This window comes from Callorhinchus milii, unplaced genomic scaffold (assembly GCF_018977255.1).
Source record: "Callorhinchus milii isolate IMCB2004 unplaced genomic scaffold, IMCB_Cmil_1.0 Scaffold4, whole genome shotgun sequence".
Lineage (NCBI taxonomy): Eukaryota > Metazoa > Chordata > Chondrichthyes > Chimaeriformes > Callorhinchidae > Callorhinchus > Callorhinchus milii.
Window position 1 is genome coordinate 79,967,645 of NW_024704745.1, and position 23,367 is coordinate 79,991,011.

At 40.9% G+C, this 23,367-nt stretch overlaps 1 protein-coding gene across 1 annotated transcript in view; it reads right to left on the minus strand.

The window, feature by feature from the left end:
• Positions 1-23,367, minus strand: part of prkx (protein kinase X-linked) — a 66,938-nt gene that overhangs the window by 22,275 nt on the left and 21,296 nt on the right. Inside the window, exon 4 of the mRNA XM_042334289.1 lies at positions 4,285-4,404. Coding sequence (XP_042190223.1) covers positions 4,285-4,404 — 120 coding nt within the window. The remainder of the gene's footprint in view (positions 1-4,284; positions 4,405-23,367) is intronic.

Sequence of the window (23,367 nt, forward strand, 5' to 3'; positions counted from 1 at the left end):
TTGTTTAAGATAAGCATGAGACTGAGGTTTTGTGCAAAAATTGTGCAGTATTTTTGATGGAGGCATGACTTACATACTAATCCAAGCAACTTTTACCACCTGTCCTAAGAGTCTTAATGATGCATTTTTAATAATAATCCTTGCATTTTATATATCGCTTTATCACGTCGCTGAGACGTCTCAAAGAACTTCACAGAATATACTGTAAAGTGAATTGATTATATATTTTTGTGGGCAAAACACGGCAGCCAATTGCATTAAGCAGTGATCCACAAACAGTCATGGATTGAGCGACCAAATTATTATTATTATTATTTTTTAAAGGGTTTATTACCCCTGGGATAATAGAAATTGTGTTGCGAATGTATTTCAAATTCAAAGATTATTTATCATACAACATATAATACAACATTACGCCCCTTCAAAAAAGATGCCTATACCAAAAAGGACACCTGCCATCAAAATTCCTCCAGCAGTTCACAGAGTACACATACCCTGCTGTAAACTTTTAAGCTTCAATAAAGGTTTTATAGGTGCAGTCTGGAAAAATTTACTACCAAAAGCATATTTTACATTTCCTTCAATTAACACGTGAGGGGAAATATCATTCTCAACTGAAAGCACCAGAGTACGTACACAAAGAATGTACATCAATCAACTTCAGTTTAACATCTGGTGATAATAATAATTCTTGTATTTGATATAGCACCTTTCGCACCACAAGGACGTCTCAAAGCGCTTCACAGGGTTGACTGTAAAGTCGAGTGACTGTGTACTGTGTAGCTGAACCTTCATAGCTTAATGCGCTCTTGACACATAAATCTTATCTTTTATCAAATAATGGGAAATGACAGCAATTACGGATGCAAATTAAATCAGTTATTTGTGAAGGTCACTTTGGATACCAAGTCTTGATTACATAGTCTCGAGCAGGAAAACAGATCATTTTGCCCCCACTCTCTGGAACTCAGTCTCTCCGAGACCACACTTTTGGTTATCTTTGCCCTCCCCCACCCCCAGCTCCCCAATATTGCCAAATGCTTTTAGATGTTCTGACGACATGAAAGGCACTACATAAAGACTACATTGAATGTATTCAGAGCAGTAGTCTGTGTTGACGTTTATACTTCACGAGCCTCCAACCCTCCTAGTCCCTCTCCCATTACCCTCTAGTCAAAGCTATAAAGGATCCTCATAGAATTTAAGAGTAGATTGTTATGTGATGTTCTGTTTGATGTTCTCAGCAAATCAGAAACACTGAAAACTAAATTTTCCTTTGTGACAACATCATATAACGGGCTATTTATATAATCCACTCCAAAATCCTGTAAAGGATCCTTTGATCAAGGGAAAAGTGAGACACATAAGAATTTCCTTTTCCAATAACAACTTGCATCTATATAGCGCTCCTCCTAATACAAAATTACATTTGTATAGCGCCTTTGCCGTAGGGAGGATGTCCCAAGGCGCTCACAGGATAGCATCCCAGAGCGCTTAACAGTAGTGGAGCATGATGCCAAGTCGTGGGGAGGGGGCACAGTCAAAGAGGAAGGTGTTCAGGCGCGACCTGAAGATGGGGAAGGAAGGGGCAAGGCGGAGGGATAGAGGGAGAGAGTTCCAGAGTTTCAGCATCGGGCTCCACCATTGTTAAGTGCTCTGGGACGCCCCCCGGCAAGGAGGGCTCTATATAAATGCAAGTTATTGTTGTTTCTGTCCACAGCTACCATCCAATAGCCTCTTGAACAAAACTCCAGCACTCGTGGTGTGAAAAGTGGGAATGGGAGCCATGATGACTGGCACCATTCAAATTAAAATGTTTTCACCCCACATGAATCCACTCAAATGACCAACTTGCCTATGGTCGAGCAAATCAATTTATTCTGCTCATTATTACACTACACCAAGCCAAAACATTTCCATATCTGATCTGCACTGGACCAAAGGGCAAAGAATCAGGCAACAAATTTGATGCGTCACTGCCATGTTATTTTTTAAAAAAATCTATGAGACATTTGTATGACATTAAATAATTCTAGACTGGGTGCAATTGGCTGCCGCGTTTCGCCCACAAAATACAGTCAAATCACTTTACAGTATATTTTGTGAATCGCTTTGAGACGTTTCAAAGATGTGATAAGGCGCTACATCAAATCCAACGATTATTATTATGGATTTGGATAACCTGAATACAGACTGTGTTCAAAACAATATAGGAGATCAATCTACCTTCTCCGTGAAAAGGCTAATCTTTTGTGCCATTTGTTAATTCAGAACTACACTAAATCGAAACGTCTCATCTTTGTTACCCTTTAGTAACATTTTCCAAATCCAATATTTTTCACTTTAATAGAAAGCCTACATTTTCCTGCCTAGTAATAACCGAGAAAGCTGCTCCAGACCACCGTGCCTCCTGCAGTGCCACCCAGGTCTGATTTATTGCTCTTGGCTGACAATCATATTACATTTATGAAAATGGAAACATTTTCTAGGATAACCATATCATTGAATTACGAGGTGTGAGTAAAATTTGAAGTGACAGCCAGGCTTTGAGTAGAGGGGGTCGGGAAATATCAGACTGACATTGACGAATAAATAAGAACATGAAAATGCAGTATTTTTCAAGATCCTCTTGAAAAAAAAATTAACTAATACACATTTCGTTTAGTGGTGAAAATTCATCCATGTTTATATGTTTAAATTAGATCAAATAAGTGGAATCCTTCTGTAGAAAAGGAATCCTTATGTTTTTTGGGAGTCAGCCGGGTGTCTGACACACGTGGAAACCCATCACTGTTGCTGAAGAGTCTCCAAACCAAACTGAGGATTCCATGCATCCCATCTGTGCGCAATTGGCTGCCGCGTTCGCCCACAAATATACAGTCAATTCACTTTACAGTATATTCTGTGAAGCGCTTTGGGATGTCTAGAAGACTTGAAAAGCACTATATCAAATGCAAGGATTATTATTATTATTATTATCTACACACAGAAATCCCAGAGATAGGATTGTTGGAATGGAATGCGCATTCCCTCTCTCTCTCTCCCTGGAGGGACACAACCTGCTTACCTAATTCTGGTAAGTATTAGGCGAAGGTTGGCGAGAGCCAAGGCTTAGGGACCCCGGACTGTGTGTTGAATTAATTAGGAATCCAGAGGTATGGTGGGTGGCGGAGAGAAACAAGGCACCAAGTACATAACAAGGAAGTGTCTGATAAAATTGGCCACATGGTGACCAGAATATTTAATTGAAAATCAGAGCGGTGTAGGAGTGCTTAGAGGCGGGGGAACGCTAACATCAATTGACAAAATGCAGCTAAATGATAACGGAAAGTACAAAGCTGTGAGATTATCTGTGGATTTACGAGACCTCTGTAAGGAATAATAAAAGCCACCAGAGAAAGTGAATAGGGCTTCCTTGAAGGGAGAGTAATCTATTGCAGTATTTTTTTTGAAGCAACAACAGAGCTTGGACAAAGTTTTAAATGGATGACCAGAATGTAGGGTGGAATGGCAATGGTAAAAGAGCATGTACAGTAAACCACCAGCTAAACAGACAAACAGGGGTAGATCCAGTCCAGTTAGCCAGACTTTCTGACTAGATATTAATCCTAATCCCTATTATTCAAAATAAATAAAATAGGTAAAAACTAAATCCTCCCTAACATGTAGAATGAATCAAATTAACTTTAAACAAATAGGCAAAAAATTGTTGTGTATATATTGTTTTAATGTATTACCTGATCATGTCGGAAACACATCTCAAAGCGCTTTACAGAATATATTGTAAAGTGAATTGACTGTATATTTTGTGGGTGAAACACGGCAGCCAATTGGGCACAGCAGCGTCCCATAAACAGTCGAGGATTGAGTGACCAAATTATTATTTTTAATATTATTTTTTTGAATGAATTATTACCCCCAGAAAGCGATCTGCAAATCCACTAACAACCGGGTTCCTACATACGGCTGGTAAACAGAGGAGCTGGAGTAAGGAATCTTGCCGAAGGTTTCGCCCTGCCTGGGAATTGAACCCCGATCCTCTCATTTACGAGGCGAGTGCTCTAAGCAATACGCTACAGGACTCCACAATGGTTATTACTCAATTCTCATTAATCTGACCCAAAACATTTTATACATAATTGGAATAATTTTTGCTTTCAAATATATATGTTTTCAAAATAATCGTAGCATCCTGTATTCTTAAACAACAAATTTAAATAAAAGGACGTCTCAATGCTACGAATGTTTAGGAACATTAATTCAAAAATTTCAAAACACACTTACCCTGATAGCATTTCAAACATGAGCACACCTAGCGCCCACCAGTCCACTGCCCTCCCGTGGCCTTTGCTCTGTATCACTTCTGGTGCAAGATATTCTGGGGTCCCACATAATGTCCATGTTCTGTGAAGAAAAAGGAATAGTTGCCAATTTTTTGCTGATTGATTAATGTCATTCGTGAAATTCATGAAAGAAATGCAATATACAATAATGATAATAGTCCTTGCATTTGATATAGCATCTTACCACATCTTCTCGATGTAAAGTGGATTGACTGTAAGTTTTCTTTTAATTTTAAGGAATTAATACCACCAGAAAAGCGATTCACCAAATGACTAACAACCAGGTTCCTTCTTACTGGTAGGTGAACAGAGGCGTGTGGAATAAGGAAACTTGCCCTTTCTTTCGCCCTGCCCGGGAATCAAACCCAAGTCCTCTCACTTGCGAGGCGAGTACTCTGACCACTAAGCTATAGGACTCCACAACAGATTAAACAGTTGGTTCAAAATTATGATGAGGTTTCAAAAATCTTCCATTCCTAAATGCAAAAAAAATCTACTAACAATAACAAGATGTTCTGTAAATGTTATGTTTGAATAACGGACTTCAACCTGTTTGACCACTATATACATGTTAGGCATTCATTACAATAACACTTCAATGTTGTTTCATTCAAACCCGCATTCAATATGAAACTTAGCCCATATCTCAATGGTATAAATAGCGCCAGCATAAAAGTTTAGTGGATGAGGAAAGCAATACTGTTATCTTCTTGGAACCAGCTTTGTTTACTGGACTTTGTTTCTTGGAAATACATTACACTAGCTTTGGATTTCTCACTTGCAACAGGCAAATGGCTAATTTTTCCATCTGTTAGGCTTAGGGAGGACTAACAACAGATTGTTAGTACGCAATCAATTCCAACAATCTATCTGTGGGATTTCCATGTGTAGGTGGTATACATGGAATTCTCAGTTTGAGTTTGGATAATCTTAACAATAATAATCCTTAAATTTAATATAGTGCTTTTCACGTCTCCTAGACGTATCAAAGCGCTTCACAGGATACACTGTAAAGTGAATTGACTATATTTATGGGCGAAACGTAACAGCCAATTGCGCACAGCAGCGTCCCACAAAGAAGTCGTGGATTGAGTGACCAAATTATTATTGTGTTTTTTCTTGAGGGATTATTATCAGGTGTGTGGAGTAAGGAAACTTGCCCAAGGTTTCGCCCTGAACTGCCGGGAATCGAACCCAAGTCTCTCGCTTGTAAGGCGATTGCTCTAACCACTGAGCACAGTGATGGGTTTCCACATGTGACAGACACCCAACTGACCCCCCCAAAATGGGGTAACAATATCTGAAAGAAATTTGCTCAAGCCCAGTCAGGTATTTTCCATATCTCTTTCTACAATATTGAATTCAAAATGTTTATAGTGAAGTGAATATTCTACCCTGGTCTAATTTGCTCTACTCCTATGTTGAGGAAGTAGCTTGTGTTTAAAATCACTAAACATTTTTAATCAAAAGCGACAATTCACACAGGTGAACTCCAGCATCCTACATCACAGAATAAATGCGGTTAGAGCACTCGCCTCACAAGCGAGGACCCGGGTTTGATTCCCTGGCAGGGCAAAACTTTAGTTTCATTACTCCACATGCCTTGGTTTACCTAGTAGTAAGTAGGAAACCTGTTGTTAGTCGAATGGTAGATTGCTTCTGAGGGTAATCCCTTAAAAAATTAAATGAAAAATTACTAATTTGGTCACTCAACCCACGGCTATTTGTCTCTTTCACATGTTATATGGTTATTGGGACACTGGTTCCTAAATGAATAGCTTTGAACTGTCTTGCTGGATAGCAGGAGAATGGCAACCATCACGGAATGCTCCAGCAGTATTCCTTACTTAACAGACTTAATCATAATTGGTGCAGTTGATACAGCATCCGACATCGAGAATGTCTCAAGTGCTTTAGAAAGTTTTCCGTAAAGTGAAGGGATTATTTGTTGGTAACCATGGCAGCCAATTTGTACACAACTTGGATTTATATAGCACCTTTCATACAGGATAATGCCCAAGTACTTCACAGGGATGGGCCCGGACACTGAGTGAGGGAGAACAGGGAGGGGGAAGAGAAGAAAGGGGAGGCAACTTTAAGAACGGTTAAAGAAGAAGGTGTTAGGTGAGATTTAAAGACAGATATACAGGGAGAAAGTTTCAAAGGTGAGCGTTGCAATAGCCGAAGGTTTGGTCACTGATAATGATGTGGATCGGGAAACCAAAATTATGGTTTGGGCAACTTTTAATAATACTACTAATTATTATTAATTATTAGCATTTGGTATAAGATAAGCATATAGGCAGACAACGTGGTGAAGGTGAACAAACACAGCCATAAAGTAACCAATTTTATCTGGAGAAACATAATGGTGCTAGTGTTAACCTTGATTATGAACTCAAAGTCCCAACAGAGGCTTGAACCCACAACTTCTGACAAAAAGGGAGGTACCTGGAATCTGAGCCAACTGGCACCTAAGTCGAAGAAGTGATCAGGCAGAATACTAAATCACTGTAAGCCAATCCATTCTTCCTCGAGGTGTGGTGACTAAATTCCTGAATATCCATTATTCTCTATATAATTAAATGGAAATATCAGACTTGCCCAAAAGCAACCCATATTTATAGAAAGTTTATGTGCACATGAGAATAATGCGATTAACAAAGTCTGCAACAAAGGTGGGATTCAGATGTTTTCCACTACTGCATTAGGCTACTAGCTCCAGGTTGCTCATAATCCTGATTAGGTTGGGCTGCCAATTACACATAATGGATTCCTGTAGCATATTGGTTAGAGCACTCGCCTCGCAAGCAAGAGGACCTGGGTTCGATTCCCGGGGACGACGAAACCTTAGGCAAGGTTTGTTATTCCACATGCCTATGTCTATCTAGCAGTAAAAAGGAACCTGGTTGTGAATCGATTGGCGGATTGCTTTCCTGGGGGGTAATAATCCCTTCAAAAAAAAAGTAAAAATATATTTAAAAAAATAATAATTTGGTCACCCAACTACGACTGTTTGTGGGACGCTGCTGTGCGCAATTGGCTGCCACATTTCATCCACAAAATATACAGGCAATTCACTTTACAGTATATTTTGTGAAGCGCTTTGAAATATCTGGAAGATGTGATAAGGTGCTGTGTCAAATTCAAGGATTATTATTAAATTTAAGTTTTCATGAATTTAAAAATAATTTTTTTGAACATAAGGCAACCTAAATTCAAAAATAATCCAGAAATAACCCTGTGTGCATGTATTGATTTATTATATTGCTCTGATTGCAACCCACTCAAAACTCCAACATGTTTCATGAATCTCTCAATTTTTTTAACGTCCAACAAATTGCATTTATGAAGCGCCTTTCATGTCACATCAGGAATTTGAACAATATTATTACTCACTAAAAGAGAATACGATGAAATTAAACCAGTTAAATACATCAAAAGTAGAAATAATAAGGGCATGGACATTTTCTCAATTATATTAAATATAAAACCCACATGTAAATGGGTAAATATACAGCCACAAAAATGAATATCTGAAATTTCACCCTTCATCACTGTAAATAGCTGTAGTTAAAAAAGAAGCTAATCATTATTTATAAGGCTTTTTCCATTAATCACAGAAAGTGCTGGTTAGATCAAAGAGGGAAACTGGCTGAGGAACACTTGTGTTTGACAAGATGAAGGAGCTAACTGCAGAGACTAAGTGCCCGGGTTAATGATCTCTTCACAGGATCGGATTCACTCTCTCACACCAATATCTCTTGGGTACTTCCCTGATGTTTTAAAATAGGAAAAAAGCATTCTCCCAGTTTTAAATCGAAGCACTGGAAAGAAAGCAGGAATGGACCGCCAGCCGCTTACTTTCTCCAGACTTTCGGACGCCACTTTCTTTTTGCAAATTATGTACTGCTCTTGTATGAACTGTCATTAGAATTTGTTTAATGATCTTCCATAGCCAAACAGTAAAGAAGGGAGAGGAGGGAGGGTGGAAACATCTGAATCCCACCTTTCCTGCAGCCAGTGTTTCATGATTTTGTTGTTACTGAGGTGGCGAGATCAATCAGAACATCTAACAGCAGTTTCCATGTGCACAGAAGCCAATACATATACCGGCTGTCAAGACATTCGGTGTCAGCCATGACCCAGCAACTCAACATCAGGTTGCGGGTTCAAGGTCACATTAGGATTTTGAGTTCACAGTCCAGGCTGTGGATAACACATTAAACCAATTGCCTGTTCAGGTGGATGTTAAAGATCTCATGCACTGCTCAAAAAAGATATGGGTTGTCCTGATATAAATTGGTCATTCACTTCATGGCTGATTGTTTGCCTACAAATACAATTCATAGTAAAATCCTGAGATGTCTCGAGAACAAGCTAAGGCGCTACCAAATGCAAGGATTATTATTATAATATTATGGGACATTGCTGTGCGCAAATTGACCACTGCGTTCGACTACAAGTACATAGTCACCATATATATTACAGTAAATTCCATGTAGCTCTTTGAAAGATTTTGATGATGTTATATATCATATATGTAGCGTTGAGAAAATTGAGAATATATAATAAAAATCTTTGAATTTGATTTAATAATACTTGCATTTGATATTGCGCCTAATCACACCTTTGAGACGTCTCAAAGTGCTTCACAGAGTATACTGTAAAGTGAATTGACATTAGGACTCACCTCCAGATAAAACACTCAAATGTAAAAGCAATACCACTTTACATCTTTTTATCTGCCCCTCACTGTGAGCTGGTGCTCATGGCATTACAATGCACAGAAACAATGGGGTTATTGAGTAAACCAGTTTGACATTAGGTACACTAAAAATGCACGTCTGGTGACTGCTCCTACATTTCCTCCCAGGTACACAGGAAATGATAACATTAATTCTTAAAGAATACTCCCAAGTCTTTTATGTCACAATTAAGTGGATTTGATATAGCCGTATTGCGTTGTTGAGACATCTCAAATCGCTTCACTGGATATATTGGAAAGTGGACTGTGTATTTTGTGGGCGAAACACGGCTGCCAATTGTGCACAGCACTGTCCTACTTGCGTGACCAACTTTTTCGGGGGAGGGATTATTATCCCCAGAAAGCAATCTGTCAATTGACTGACAACCGTTAAGACAAAAAGAATAGCTTTAAGTCAAAATCTACTGTAGTTGTGTTTATAAAAATGTTGATCTATGGCTTGAACTCGCATCAATTATTTACATGGTAGGTATTTTCTGTGAAGACAATGAATGGTCTGTGGCTTCACTCTTCAATGGGGAACGAGTGTGTGAAACCCTGCAAAAATTTATCAACTTCAAGGTCCATGTAATTATATAAAACCATCAGTAGGTGGTGTCCACGTCCCAGAAAGAGCAACGAATTGTTAAATGCATTCCTGAAATTGCTTTATAGAATAGGTTCGGTTGTGGTTTATAGATCCCTTTAAAATAGTATTATTACAGTAGATGAAGGAACGAAAGATAAGAGGCATTTCAGGATAAACATTAAATGAAGTAACCACATCAATAAAAGGATTTACACTAGTGATTCTCAAACAATTTATTTTGGCACCTCGGTCGGTGTGCGGTCATCAAAAAGTGCTAGCTTTTCCTTTCGTTACTATACCAATCATGTGAAAAATAAAAGAAATGTCGACATATACACATCTCAAATAGTTTTCACTTATTAGTGTTTCCTTACTTCACGCACCGCTGTTTACCCAGCAGTAAGTAGGAACCCAGTTGTTAGTCGATGGTGGATCACTTTTCAGGGGGTAATAATCCCTTCAAAATAAATTTTAAAAATTTAAATAATAATAATTTGGTCACTCGATCACAACAGTTTGTGGGACCTTGCTGTGCACAAATGGCTGCTACATTTCACTCACAAAATTCACTTCCCGTACATTCTGTGAAGTGTTTTGAGACGTCTCAAACTCGCGATAAGGTGCTATATCAAAAAGGATTCTTATTATTATTTCTGTACATTGACAAACCACATTTGAGGTAAAGAAAATCATGTATCCTTTCTCGACACACGGAAGAGATGTAATAAGTTGACTGTTTTTTGAAGGCAGAGGGCAAGACTGAGGGACTCTGGGATGGAGTTTCACAGTGGGTCTCAGGGGCGAAGGCTCGAGAAACGAGGTTGGGGCTAGATGGGGACATGAAGCAACACAACAACAACATTACATTTATAGAGCGCCTTTCACGTCGGGAGGACATCCCAAGCAGGATACTGAGCAGAAGGAGCAGCCAGGGTAGTAGAGTATTGAGGAACTCGGTCATGTGAGAACAGTCACTGTGGCTGATCGTCCAACTCTCATCAGTCAAGGCTCAGACACTTCACCTACTATTGGAGTCCTGTAGCATAGTGAGACCCTAATAATAATAATAATGAAGTGGTCACTCAATCCACAACTATTTGTGAGACACTGCTGTGCACAATCGGCTGCCGCATTTTACCCACAAAATATACAGTCAATTCACTTTACGGTATATCTTGTGATATCAAATGCAAGGATTATTATTATATTATTATAATAATAGAGTCAGAGGAGGTGACAGAGGTAGTGTGGGGCAAGGTCATGGAGGTGTTTGAAAGCGAAAACAAGTGAGAAACATTCTAGTCTCTTTCATGCCCCCAAACCAGTGACTCCCCTACTCTTCCAGGATCTGCAGGCTGGCTGGTCAGTCATCAACAGTACCTTGGCTATTGTCAAACCTGTCTAAGGTAGCAAACTACTGAGACCACCTAAGAATCTACTCAATTACCATCTTCCACTGCTGGAGGTGTCACATTGGTGACAATTCAGCCTCAAAGCCCCTGCTTACCTCTCTTCCCTTCCCCACGTAGAACCAGTTCCGTCTGACCCAGAGACGAGAATGCTACTACCGGAGTCTAGCTGCTACGACAAGAGCAGAAGGAAGTTCCAAGATATCGGTGACAAACTGCAATCATTTAGAAGGCAATTACAGACTAAGTAGGAGAAATTGACAGAAACTGAGATTTGCACACACAATATTCACAAAGGGTGTGACTCACTTGAGCTCACTCCTCTGTAGTAATAATAATAATGCTTGCATCTGATATTTTCACGTTGTTGAGACGTCTCAAAGTGTTTCCTAGAATATACTGTAAAGTGAATTGACTGCGCACAGCGTTGTGGATTGAGTGACCAAATTATTATTTTTAAAAGGCATTATAAACCCTGGAAAGCGACTAACAATCAGGTTCCTCTTCAAAATATTCTGTTCAAAGCTTCCAAAAGACACCCAGAAACGAGAAACACTTAATTTATTAATTAAAAATTGCAGTTTTTAAATGAAATATTTTTACATTTGAAGCACTTGACATAATATAGCACTAATAATACTTTCATTTGATGCAGCGCCATATCACATCGTTGAGACGTCTCAAAGCGCTTCACAGAATATATTTTAAAGCGGTGTGACTGGGTATTTGTGGGCGAATGTATACCCATGAATTGGCCTCATAATAAGTAACAAAGGAACATAGGAATTGTTAGACATAAAAAGACCCAGGTCCACTTTGTTTGCATTCTAACCTCCTGGTAATCGCCTGCTACAATAGTGGAGATGTTGATGACAATTTATTCTGTATGGATTAGTCTACAGTGGAAAGCTTTGGGAATCTTGGATCCGAAGTTGCCTGGTCCTTCCAAGTCGTACTATACTTGTCTTGTCTCAAATTACTCATATACTGTACCACAAAATATTATTTTCCAAAAGAAATCGATCGAATTTGCAATTGAATGAATTAAGATTATCTGCTTCCACCATCTCCCGTGGGAACCTGCTCCTATAACAAAACTAACGCTTTTCAGTAAGCGTTGAAATGACAAACATTCACCATAACGCAGAATTCGGAGCCATTATGCAAACACGGCTTTCCCTTAAGCCAACCAGGGTTTATACTATTGATTTCTATATTCATAGTGTTTTTGAGGGACAGCATAATATGCTGGAACCATTTATTTTTTGGTCAGCTGGCTGTGTCATACATGTTGAAACCAATCTCCATGCTTATGAGAACCCAACCACTGAGTTTCACAGATGCAAACCACCTGCATTTTCCTTTGTCTGGAATGGTGTTTCCTTTCCCCAGAGCAATGTGCCCTGCTTACTGAAATCCTGAGCATCAGGTGCAGGTTGGCAAGAGCCAGGACTTATGGAACCCAGGATGTGCAATGGGGTACTGCTGGAGACCAACCAGCTATAAACGTGTCACTTGCTAATGCAGATACCATCTGTCAAATTTTCTGATTCTTGTCCAACTAGAGCCACTCTAGCTAGCTGTAAGGCTTTGTTTTGCAGAGTGAAAGAATTCCTGATACCAATTCCTGACTGGTCTACCCCTCGAAGCCCTGCAGATGAACCTTAAAGTGGGAGGATGAAATTTTAAGCATCCGTTTCACTAAGGCACTGAGCAGTGGGCGAGCATCTATCTCCATGCACAGTGGGGGGTGGGGGGGAATTAGATGGGGGGAAAAAAATGTAATGGGCAACTTACCAGCCCACTCCTGCATACTTCATGGGAGTCGACCAAGAATGATATTGACAGTGGCCAGGAAAGAAGACCGGCTCTGCCACCCTCTCGGCTGCAAGAGATGCATGGGCCAAGAGGGATCTGTGAGGAGAGGAAAACATGGGCAATTTTGTTCATTCATTTGAAGAGAAACCCTTAAAAAAATAGACATTTTTAACATTCTCCAAATTAATTCAATCTGCATGTTCAAATTTGTACCAATTATGGGGTTTGGTGCTCTGAGACTCTGCCCCATGTAAAGGGTGCTATATAAATGGTGGCTATTCAATCGAGCATTATTGCTTGAACCAATATCCCACCTTATTTTGTCATCATAAGAACTTGCTGGCGAAATAAGACCCAAGTCCATCTACTTCGTCTTCCACCATCCTGGCTGTCGCTTGACATGTCATGTTCCAACCTATATACCGTAACCCAGATATTATTTTCTAGGAGAAATCTAGCTATTTACTCTTGAAACAAACAACATTTTCTGCTTCCACCGTCTGTCTGCTTATGGAGCCTTTTCACTAAGTAGTGCTTCTGATGATTTGTTCTGAATTTACCCCCTTCAATCACAGGCCGTGTCCTCAAGTTCTACTGCTCAGCACAAGATAAAACTCCTTATCATGGTCTATATTACCTATTCCCTTCAGAATCTTAAAGATTAATCACTGTAAACAGTGTAAAATATTGGAACACCAATGTACAATGCCATAGCAAAACGTAGGTGTGCAGTACATCACTTTGAGTTGGTATGTGTTTCATTAGAAAAGGAATGACCAGAGCAGCAGCTGAATAAAAAAGAAAAGGAACAAGTGTCACTGGGTCCTATAATAATAATAATCCTTGCATTTGATATAGCGCTTTTCACGTCGGGAGGACGTCCCAAAGCGCTTCACAGAACACACTGTAAAGTGAATTGACTGTATATTTGTGGGCGAACGCGGCAGCCAATTGCGCACAGCAATGTCCCACAAACAGTCGTAGATTGAAAATGACCAATTTATTATTGTTTTTGGTTTTGGAGGATTATTATTAGGCTCTGTGTGGAGTAAGGAAACTTGCCCAAGGTTTCGCCCTCTGCCTGGAATTGAACTCAGGTCTCTCACTTGCAAAGCGAGTGCTCTAACCACTGAGATACAGGACTCCACCTGAGCTACAGGACTCCTATGTCACTCATACACTAACAAACCATTCAATACTGCTTCTGAGCTGACAAGTAGTTCACTCATGACGATGGTACATGACAATCTAATGCAGACAATAGGCCGAATAGTCTCCTTCCTCTGTCACATTTGTGGAATCCCATAGCGTAGTAGTTAGAGCACTCAGCTCGCAAGTGAGAGGACCGGGTTCGATTCCCGTGCAGGGCAAAACCTTAGGCAAGTTTCTTTACTCCAAACACCTCTGTTTACCTAGCGTTAAGTAGGAACCCAGTTGTTAAGTTGATTGGCAGATCGCTTTCGGTGGATAATAATCCCTCAAAAAAATATATTATTATATTATATAATCATAGAATTTTGTAGCAAGACCTGAACAAAGAGAGTTACACACAAAAATATCCTCTGTGCAAGGCTTCATCCAACCTTTTCCTTCCTTGTGATCTGGGTTCCACATCCTCCCCTATCTGGTGACTTGAAATATCTGTGCTCGTCCCTTCCACCGGCAAGTCAGGCGATCCTAAGTGACGTCTAAATTTTGAACCTGGTGTTTTCTAACTTGCACACAAAAAAANTCAGTTGCACAAACTGAAATGCCTTTCTGCTCACTCTCTCCCTGAGAGGCACACGAGGTAAACTATGATCATTTTAGTATGGTAGTTTGGAAGTTGCGCCACATGCAAAAGAATGAATCGTATATTACAGCCCATCGTGCCTGTGCCGTCTCCTTGGAAGAGCTACCTAATCGGTCCCACTCCCCCGCTCTTTCCCCGTACCCCAGCAATTTTTTCCTTTTCAAGTATCTATCAATTCCCTTTTGAAAGTTGTTATTAAATCTGTTTCCACCGATCCTTTCAGGCCATGCGTTCCAGACCATAACAGCTCTCTGTGTAAAAAAAATGTCTCTGGTTCTTTTGCCAATTATCGTAAATCTATGTCCCCCGTTCACTGACGCAGCGGAAGCAGTTTCTCCCTATCTACTCTATCAAAAGCCCTCATAATTGTGAACACCTCTAATAAATCTCCGCTTAAACTTCTCTGCTCTAAGGAGACCAATCCCAACTTCTGTTGTCTCACTTCATAACGTTTAACCATCTAAACTCACATCGGCAAAGGTCGATACCAGTTAACCCTTTCGAGATTGAAATGAAAATCAACATATTACTTTTAACTTACCACAAAAGTACAATTCAACAGATCCCACAGGGTATAGCCTATTTGCGTGCACTTTTACAAATATGATACAGTATGAATTTGACCCATCGATTTAGTTTTTACAGCACAGAAGGCTATCTATTCTCTCTCTCCCATTTGGGATTTCTTCATCAATGTCAAACTCTATTCGTCTGTCATTTTGGGGCGTTAGATGGCAGTATTGTGCTTGTGTTTGGCAACAACGTGTGTGTGTGTGTGTGTATACAGTACAAGTAGAACAATTATGTGCCAGAAAACTCTTTAAGAATTGCCAAAAAACTGTTTATAAAGACTGAATTTAAAAATGTTCCTCAGTTCTGCACAAACTTAAAGTCAAAATGGTCTTACAATGTGAATTTATTTTTTTCTTTTGCGGATTAAAAAACATTCACCTCGTATTCTATTCTATTCAATACTCAGTAGGCAACAGTTACAACAGGGTTACAGTTACAGTAAAGCATAAACCGATATTGTCAGGGCCCGAGCATGGGGAAGGGGTGGTGTAGGGGTGAGGGAAGGCAGAGAGGTGGGAGGGAGACAGGGGAAGAGAAGGGTCTTGAGAACGGCCTTGAAGGAGGCGAGGGAGGAAGCGAGGGGAGGGGACCGTGGGATGGAGTTCCAGAGTGTGGGGGCAGAGAGGCTGAAAGCTCGGCCACCGATGGTAGGGCGGGTCGGGCGGGAGACATGGAGCAGCCGGAGCCCGATGAACGGAGGGAGCGGGCAGGTTGGTAGGGAGTCAGCAGGTCAGAGAGGTAGGAGGGGGCGAGGCCAGGGATGGCCTTAAAGGTGAGGACGAGGATCTTGAACTCAATCCTCTGATGGGTGGGGAGCCAGTGGAGGCGAGCGAGGGTGGGGGTGATGGGGTCGGGCGAGGGTTGGGGTGTTTTGGATGATCTGCAGCTTGTGAAGGGAAGAATTGGGAAGGCCGATGAGGAGGGAGTTCCCGTAATCAAGCCTTGAGGTGACGAATGCGAGTAGGGGAAATAGTAAGAAGTCAAAATTAAAGGCGCTATATCTGAATGCACGAAGCATTCGTAACAAGATATTCAAATGGAGTGCACTAAGAGATAAATGGGTACAATCTAGTGGCTATTACTGAGACGTGGTTACAGGGAGACCAAGGGTGGGAGCTAAACATTCCGGGTTATTCAATGTATAGGAAAGATAGGCAATGTGGGAAACGAGGTGGGGGGGGGGGGGGCTTGCTAATAAAAGATGAGATAAAAACAGTAGAGGAAGGATTTTAAATCAGAAAATCAGGATGTAGTGTCAGTCTGGGTGGAGGTAAGAAACAACAAGGGGCAGAAAACACCAGTGGGAGTAGTTTATAGACCCCAAACAGCAGTTACAGCATTGCACAGAGTATTAACCAGGAAATTAGAGGAGCATGTAACAAGGGGAATACACTAGTGAGTGATTTCAATCTTCACATAGACTGGGAAAACCAAATTGGCAAAGGTAAATTAGAGGATGAGGTTATAGAATGCATTAGAGATAGTTTTCTAGATCAGTTTGCTGAGGAACCAACCAGGGGACAGGCGATCCTAGATCTTGTTTTGTGTAACGAAATAGGGCTAATCAGCAATCTGAAACTTAAGGCTTCTCTAGGGCAGAGTGACCATAACATGATGGAATTTAACATTAAGTTAGAGAGTCATATAGTTGAATCCGAAGCAGGGGATTTGCTTAAATTTGAATAAAGCCAACTTTGCAGGTAAGAGAGAAGATTTGGCTAACATAGATTGGGTAATTAAATTTATAAATGACGGTAGACCAGCAATGGCAAACGTTTAATGATATAATACATAATTCCCAATGATCACCTATGACCTTAAAAAATAAAAATACCACTTGGTTAACTAGAGAAGTTAGGGAAAGTATAAAATTAAAAGAAGAGGCCAATAATACTGCAAAAAGAGCAGTAAACCTGAGGATTAGGAGGGCTTTAGAGAACATCAAAGGAAAAACAAGAAACTGATTAAAAGGAGAAAATGGAATACTAGCTAGGAACATAACGACACACTGTAAGAGTTTTTACAAGTACATAAAGAGGAAGAGACTATCAAAAGTGAATGTGGGTCCATTGCAGGCAGAGACAGGAGAAATTATAATGGGGAATGAAGAAATGGCAGTCATTAAACAAATATTTTGCTTCTGCCTTCAGTATTAGAGGACACTGAAAACTTACCGAAAATTGAGGGAAACCTGGAGGCTAATGTTAGTAAGGAACTTAAAGAAATGAACATCAGTAATCAAATATGAGTAATCAAACAGAACATACAAACTACAGAGGAGAAGCGAAAAGGGAAATAAGATGGGCGAAGAGATTGTACGAGAAAAGATTAGCAGGAAATATAAAAGGGAACCCTAAGGTGTTTTGTAAGCATATCAAGAATAAAAGGTTAGTCAAAGGTAGGGTGGGTCCAATTAGGGACACAAGTGGAAATCTTCTTGTTGAGGGAGAGGGCATTGGCTGATGTACTTTGCAACTGTCTTCACAAAAGAAGACGATGCAACCAATGCCACAATATAACAGGAGTGTGAACAGAAATTGGATATCATAAAAATCAGTGGAGAGGAGGTATTAAAAAGCCTGTCGGTGCTCAACATAGATAAGTCCCCTGGTCCGGACGGGATGCAGTCTAGGTTACTGAGGGAAGCGAGGGTGGAAATAGCGGAGGCTCTGGCCACAATCTTTCAAACCTCTTTGGACACTGGAGTGGTGCCAGAGGACTGGAAGGTTACAAATGTGACTCCCTGTAGAAAAAGGGGCAGAAGGATAAAGCTGAGAAATACAGGTGAATCAGCCTAACATCAGCAGTAGGGAAACTTCTGGAGACTATAACCCGGGACAATATAAACTCTCACTTGGAAAGATATGGTTTAATAAATGACAGTCAACACAGATTCGTTAAAGGCAGATCGTGTCTGACAAACCTAATAGAATGTTTTGGTAGGAAGAATGAGGAGAGGCGATACAAACTGATGGTACAATCTTAAAAGGGGCAAATGAACAGAGAGACCTTGGGGTCCACATGAACCAATCTCTGAAGGTGGCAGGACAGGTAGATAAAGCTGTTAAAAAAAGTACACGGGATACTCGGCTTTATAAATAGGGGCATAGAATACAAAAGTCTGGAGGTGATGTTGAATATTTATAAAATACTGTTAGACCTCAGTTGGAGACTGAGTTCAGTTCTGGGCACTGCACTTTAGGAAAGATGTTCGGGCATTGGAGAGGGTGCAAAGGAGGTTTACCAGGATGGTACCAGGTTTGAAGGACCTTAATTATATAATAATAATCCTTGCATTTGATATAGCGCTTATCATGTCTTCTCGACGTCTCAAATATACTGTAAAGTGAACTGACCGTATATTTGTGGGCGAAACGCAGCAGCCAATTGCGCACAGCAGCGTCTGTCCCACAAACAGTCGTAGATTGAAAATGACCAATTTATTATTGTTTTGTTTTGGAGGGATTATTATTATGAGGAGAGATTAGAGAAACTAGGATTATTCTCCCTAGAGCAGAGAAGATTAAGAGAGGATTTAACAGAGGTTTTCAAGATCATGAGAGGATTGATAGGTTGAACCAAGAAAAAATGTTCCCACTGGCCTGTGGGTCAGTAACCCGAGGACACCGATTTAAGTTAGTTGTTAAAAGGAACAGAGGGGAGGTTAGGAAAATTGTTTTCACACAGCGAGTTCTTGGGATCTGGAATGCATTATCTGAAAGGGTAGTGGAAGCTGATTCAATAACAACTTTAAGAGAGAAGTAGATGGGTATTTGGGGAGGACAGGATTGCAGGGCTATGGAGAGAAAGCGGACCAGTGGGATTGAGTTCAATTGCTCTTTTCGGAGCCGGCTCAGACGCAATGGGCTGAATGGCCTCTCTCTCTGCTGTATGATTCTATGATTCTAAAGCAATAGTACTAGAGAAATTGATAGGATTAAAAAACAACAAATCCCCTGGACCTGATGGCTGGCATCCTAGGGTTTTAACAACAACAACAAGATTCCATTTATTGAGCGCCTTTCACGTCGGGAGGACGTCCCAAGGCGCTGTACAGTTGGGTCAGGACCCGAGCATTGGGGAAATGGTCAGGGGGAGGAAAGGGAGTGAGGGAGCGAGGAGGGGGTAGAGAGTCGAGAGTGGAGCTGAAGGCTGAAGGTCAAAGAGAAAGGTCTTGAGACCGGCCTTGAAGGAGGAAAGGGAGGAAGCGGCGAAGGCACTGGGGGATAGAGTTCCAGAGCCTCGGGGCTGAAGGCCACCGATAGTAGGGCGGTTGGGGCGGGGGATGTGGAGCAGACCGGAGCCAGAGGAACGGAGGGTACGGGCAGGTAGGTAGGGGGACAGTAGGTCGGAGAGGTCGGCGGGAGCGAGGCCATGAATGGCCTTGTAGGTGAGGATGAGGATCTTGAATTCGAAAATTTAAAAGAGGTGACTGCAGAGATAGTGGATGCTTTGTTTTTGATCTTCCAAAATTCTCCGGATTCTGGAATGGTTCCCATTGATTGGAAGGTCACAAACGTAACAATGCTATGAAGGGTGGGAGCCAAAAAAAGGGAACTATTGACATCGGTTAGTTTGACTTCGGTGGTAGGGAAAATTCTAGAGTCCTTAATTAGGGACATCGTAGTGTGGTACTTAGAAAATCATAACATGATTAGGCAGAATCAACATGGCTTTACGAAAGGGAAATCATGTTTAACAAATCTTTTAGAATTTTTTGAGATGTAACTAGCAGGTTAGATAGGGGGGAACCAGTAGATGTGGTGTATTTGGATTTCCAGAAGGCATTCAACAAGGTGCCACATAAAAGGCTGTTGCATAAGATTAGAGCCGATGGAATTAAAGGTAACATATTAGCATGGATTGGAGAGTGGCTAACAGGAAGAAAACCGAGAGTAGGGATAAAACGGGTCCTTCTCAGATTGGCAGGATGTGTCTAGTGGAGTGCCACAAGGATTTACAGACTATAACAATGATTTAGATGAGGAAAAGAACTTAACATATATAAATTTGCGGACGATACGAAAATAGGTGGGAGAGTAAGCTGTGAGAATGACACACAAAGAATGCAAAGGAAAATAGACAGGCGAGGTGAGTGGGCAAGAAGGTGGCAGATGGAGTATAATGTGGGGAAGTGTGAAGTTATTCACCTAGGTAATAAAAATAGAAATGCAGATTATTTTCTAGAGGGAGAAAAACTAGGTAGTGTTAGTGTTCAGAGGGATTTCGGTGTCCTTGTACACCAGTCACAAAAGGTTAGTATGGAGGTACAACAAGATTTAATTTATAGAGCGCCTTTCACGTCGGGAGGACATCCCAAGGCGCTGGACAGTTGGGTCAGGACCCGAGCAGGGGGGAAATGGTGAGGGGAGGGAAGGGAGGGAGCGAGGAGGGGGTAGAGAGTCGAGAGGGGAGCCGAATGTCCAGCAAGCAACTAGGAAGGCTAATGACACGTTGGCGTCCATTGCAAAAGGGTTGAAGTACAAGAGTAGGGAAGTCTTGCTGCAGTTGAATAAGGCCTCAGTGAGACCGCACCTAGAATATTGTGTGCCGTTTTGGTCTCCTTATTTAAGAAAGGACATACTCGCCTGAGAGGGGGTGCAGTGTAATTTACTCAGTTGGTTCCTGGGATGAGGGGGTTGATCTATGAGAGGTTGAGTAAACTAGATCTATATTCTCTAGAATATAGAAGAATTAGAGGTGATCTGATAGAAACCTATAAGATTCTTAAGGGTCTTGACAGGGTAGATGCCGTGACACTGTTTCCCCAGGTTGGACTATCTAAAACTAGGGGTCACAGTCTCAAGATTAAGGGTCAGCCTTTTCAAAGTAGTTGAGGAAAAATTTCTTCACTCAGAAGGTAGTGAATTTGTGGAATTCTCTACCCCAGAAAGCTGTGGATGCTCAGTCCTTGAACATATTCAAGACTGAGGTTGATAGTTTTCTAAAAGATAGAGGGATTAAGGGATAATAATAATATAATAAGCCTTATATTTGATATAGCGCTTTTCACGTTTTCTAGACGTCTCAAAGCGCTTCACAGAATATAGTGTAAAGTGAATTGACTGTATATTTGTAAGCGAAATGCAGCAGCCAAATTGCGCACAGCAGTGTCTCACAAATAGTCATGGATTGAAGTGACCAAGCCTTCAGCTCCCCTCTCGACTCTCTTCCCCCTCCTCGCTCCCTCCCCTCACCATTTGCCCCCTCCTCGCTCCCTCCTTTCCCTCCCCTCACCATTTCCCCCCCTCCTCGCTCCCTCCCTTCCCTCCCCTCACCCTGACCATTTCCCCCCTCCTCGCTCCCTCCCTTCCCTCCCCTCACCCTGACCATTTCCCCCCCTCCTCGCTCCCTCCCTTCGCTCCCCTCACCCTGACCATTCCCCCCCTCCTCGCTCCATCCCTTCCCTCCCCTCACCCTGACCATCTCCCCCCTGCTCGGGTCCTGACCCAACTGTGCAGCGCCTTGGGACGTCCTCCTGGCGTGAAAGGCGCTTTATAAATGGAATCTTGTTGTTGTTGTTGTGACCAATTTATTATTGTTTTTTTTTCTTGAGGGGTTATTATTAAGCATGTGGAGTAAGGAAACTTGCCCATAGTGCCTAGGACATTCCTCTCTTTGATGATTACAAAAAAGCACCAAAAATATACATATGTATAAATAAAGCAGGTAAATGGAATTAGGTTAGAAGATCAGCCATGATCTTATTAAATGGCGGGGCAGGCTCGAGGGGCCGAATGGCCTACTCCTGCTCCTACATCTTATGGTCGTATCATATAATAAGTCAATTCTTGTGTGAGCAGTGAGAAGCTTAGATTTGCAACTTTCTTTGGTATCAATACGAGGTCCTAGTTAATCTTTTCTTGACTGTCCTCAAAAGAATCATGTCCGTTTCAGCACTAGGGTACCCAAAAATATAATCCATGCAAGACCTTTTAAATCTGTATGAGATGAAATAGCCCTCAATATATAGCTAAATATGTTATGACTTCACATTGGATTGGGACCTTTTAATTTATTGTCAATGATAAATAATCTTTGCATTTGAAATACAATCACAACACGATTTACATTTATCCCGGGAGTAATAAACCATTGAAGAAAATAGTAATAATTTGGCATGTGGGACACTTCTGTCCACAATTGGCTGCCACGTTTCACCCACAAAATATACAGTTAATTCACTTTACAGTATATTCTGTGAAGCGCTTTGAGACATCTCGAAAACGTGATAAGACTATCAAATGCAAGGATTCTTATTGTTAATTATTTCTCCAACCATCTTTGTAGCCATGTAGATTCTTGATACGCTTGCACGATCATTGTGAACCATCATTTTTAAAACCCATTAACTTTTATCAGAAAAATAGTATTAATCAGTGAAAACTGCTGAAAAGAATTTAATGGTCTTTAATCATTTTTCACGGGTTTTATTTCAATGTGGTGATTATATCTGCATTCGCATAGAAAAATAATCTGCAGTGCCTTTTAAATCGATCCAGCTTGCTTTAGAAACCCATAAATCATACCACCAATTAGTTGACTTTATAGATTGGTGTCATTGGTAACTTATGATACACAATAATAATAATAGTCCTTGAATTTGATAGAGCGCCTTTTCACATCTTCTACACGTCTCAAAGCACTTCACAGAATATACTTTAAAGTGAATTGACTGTATATTTTTGTGGGCGAAGCGAGGCAGTCAACGACGCACAGCAGAGTCCCACAAACAGTCATGGATTGAATGACCAAATTATTATTTTTTTAATGGCATTTTTATCCCCGGAAAAGCGATCTGCCAATCGACTAACAACTGGGTTCCTACTTACTCGGTAAACAGAAGTGTGTAGAGAAAAGAAATTTGCCCAACATTTCGCCCTGCCCGGGAATCAAACCCAGGCCTCTCGCTTGCGAGGTGAGTGCTCTAACCAGTGAGCTACGGGACTCCACAAATCATATGATCCCCTGTATTATTTATTAACTGTAATTAACAGCAAATAACCAAAGCAGAATTGAGTAGAACTCAAATACTGCGATCGTGCTCTTTCCCTCCAGGCCCATTTATCATCACTTTTTGCTTTCAATTTATAAAC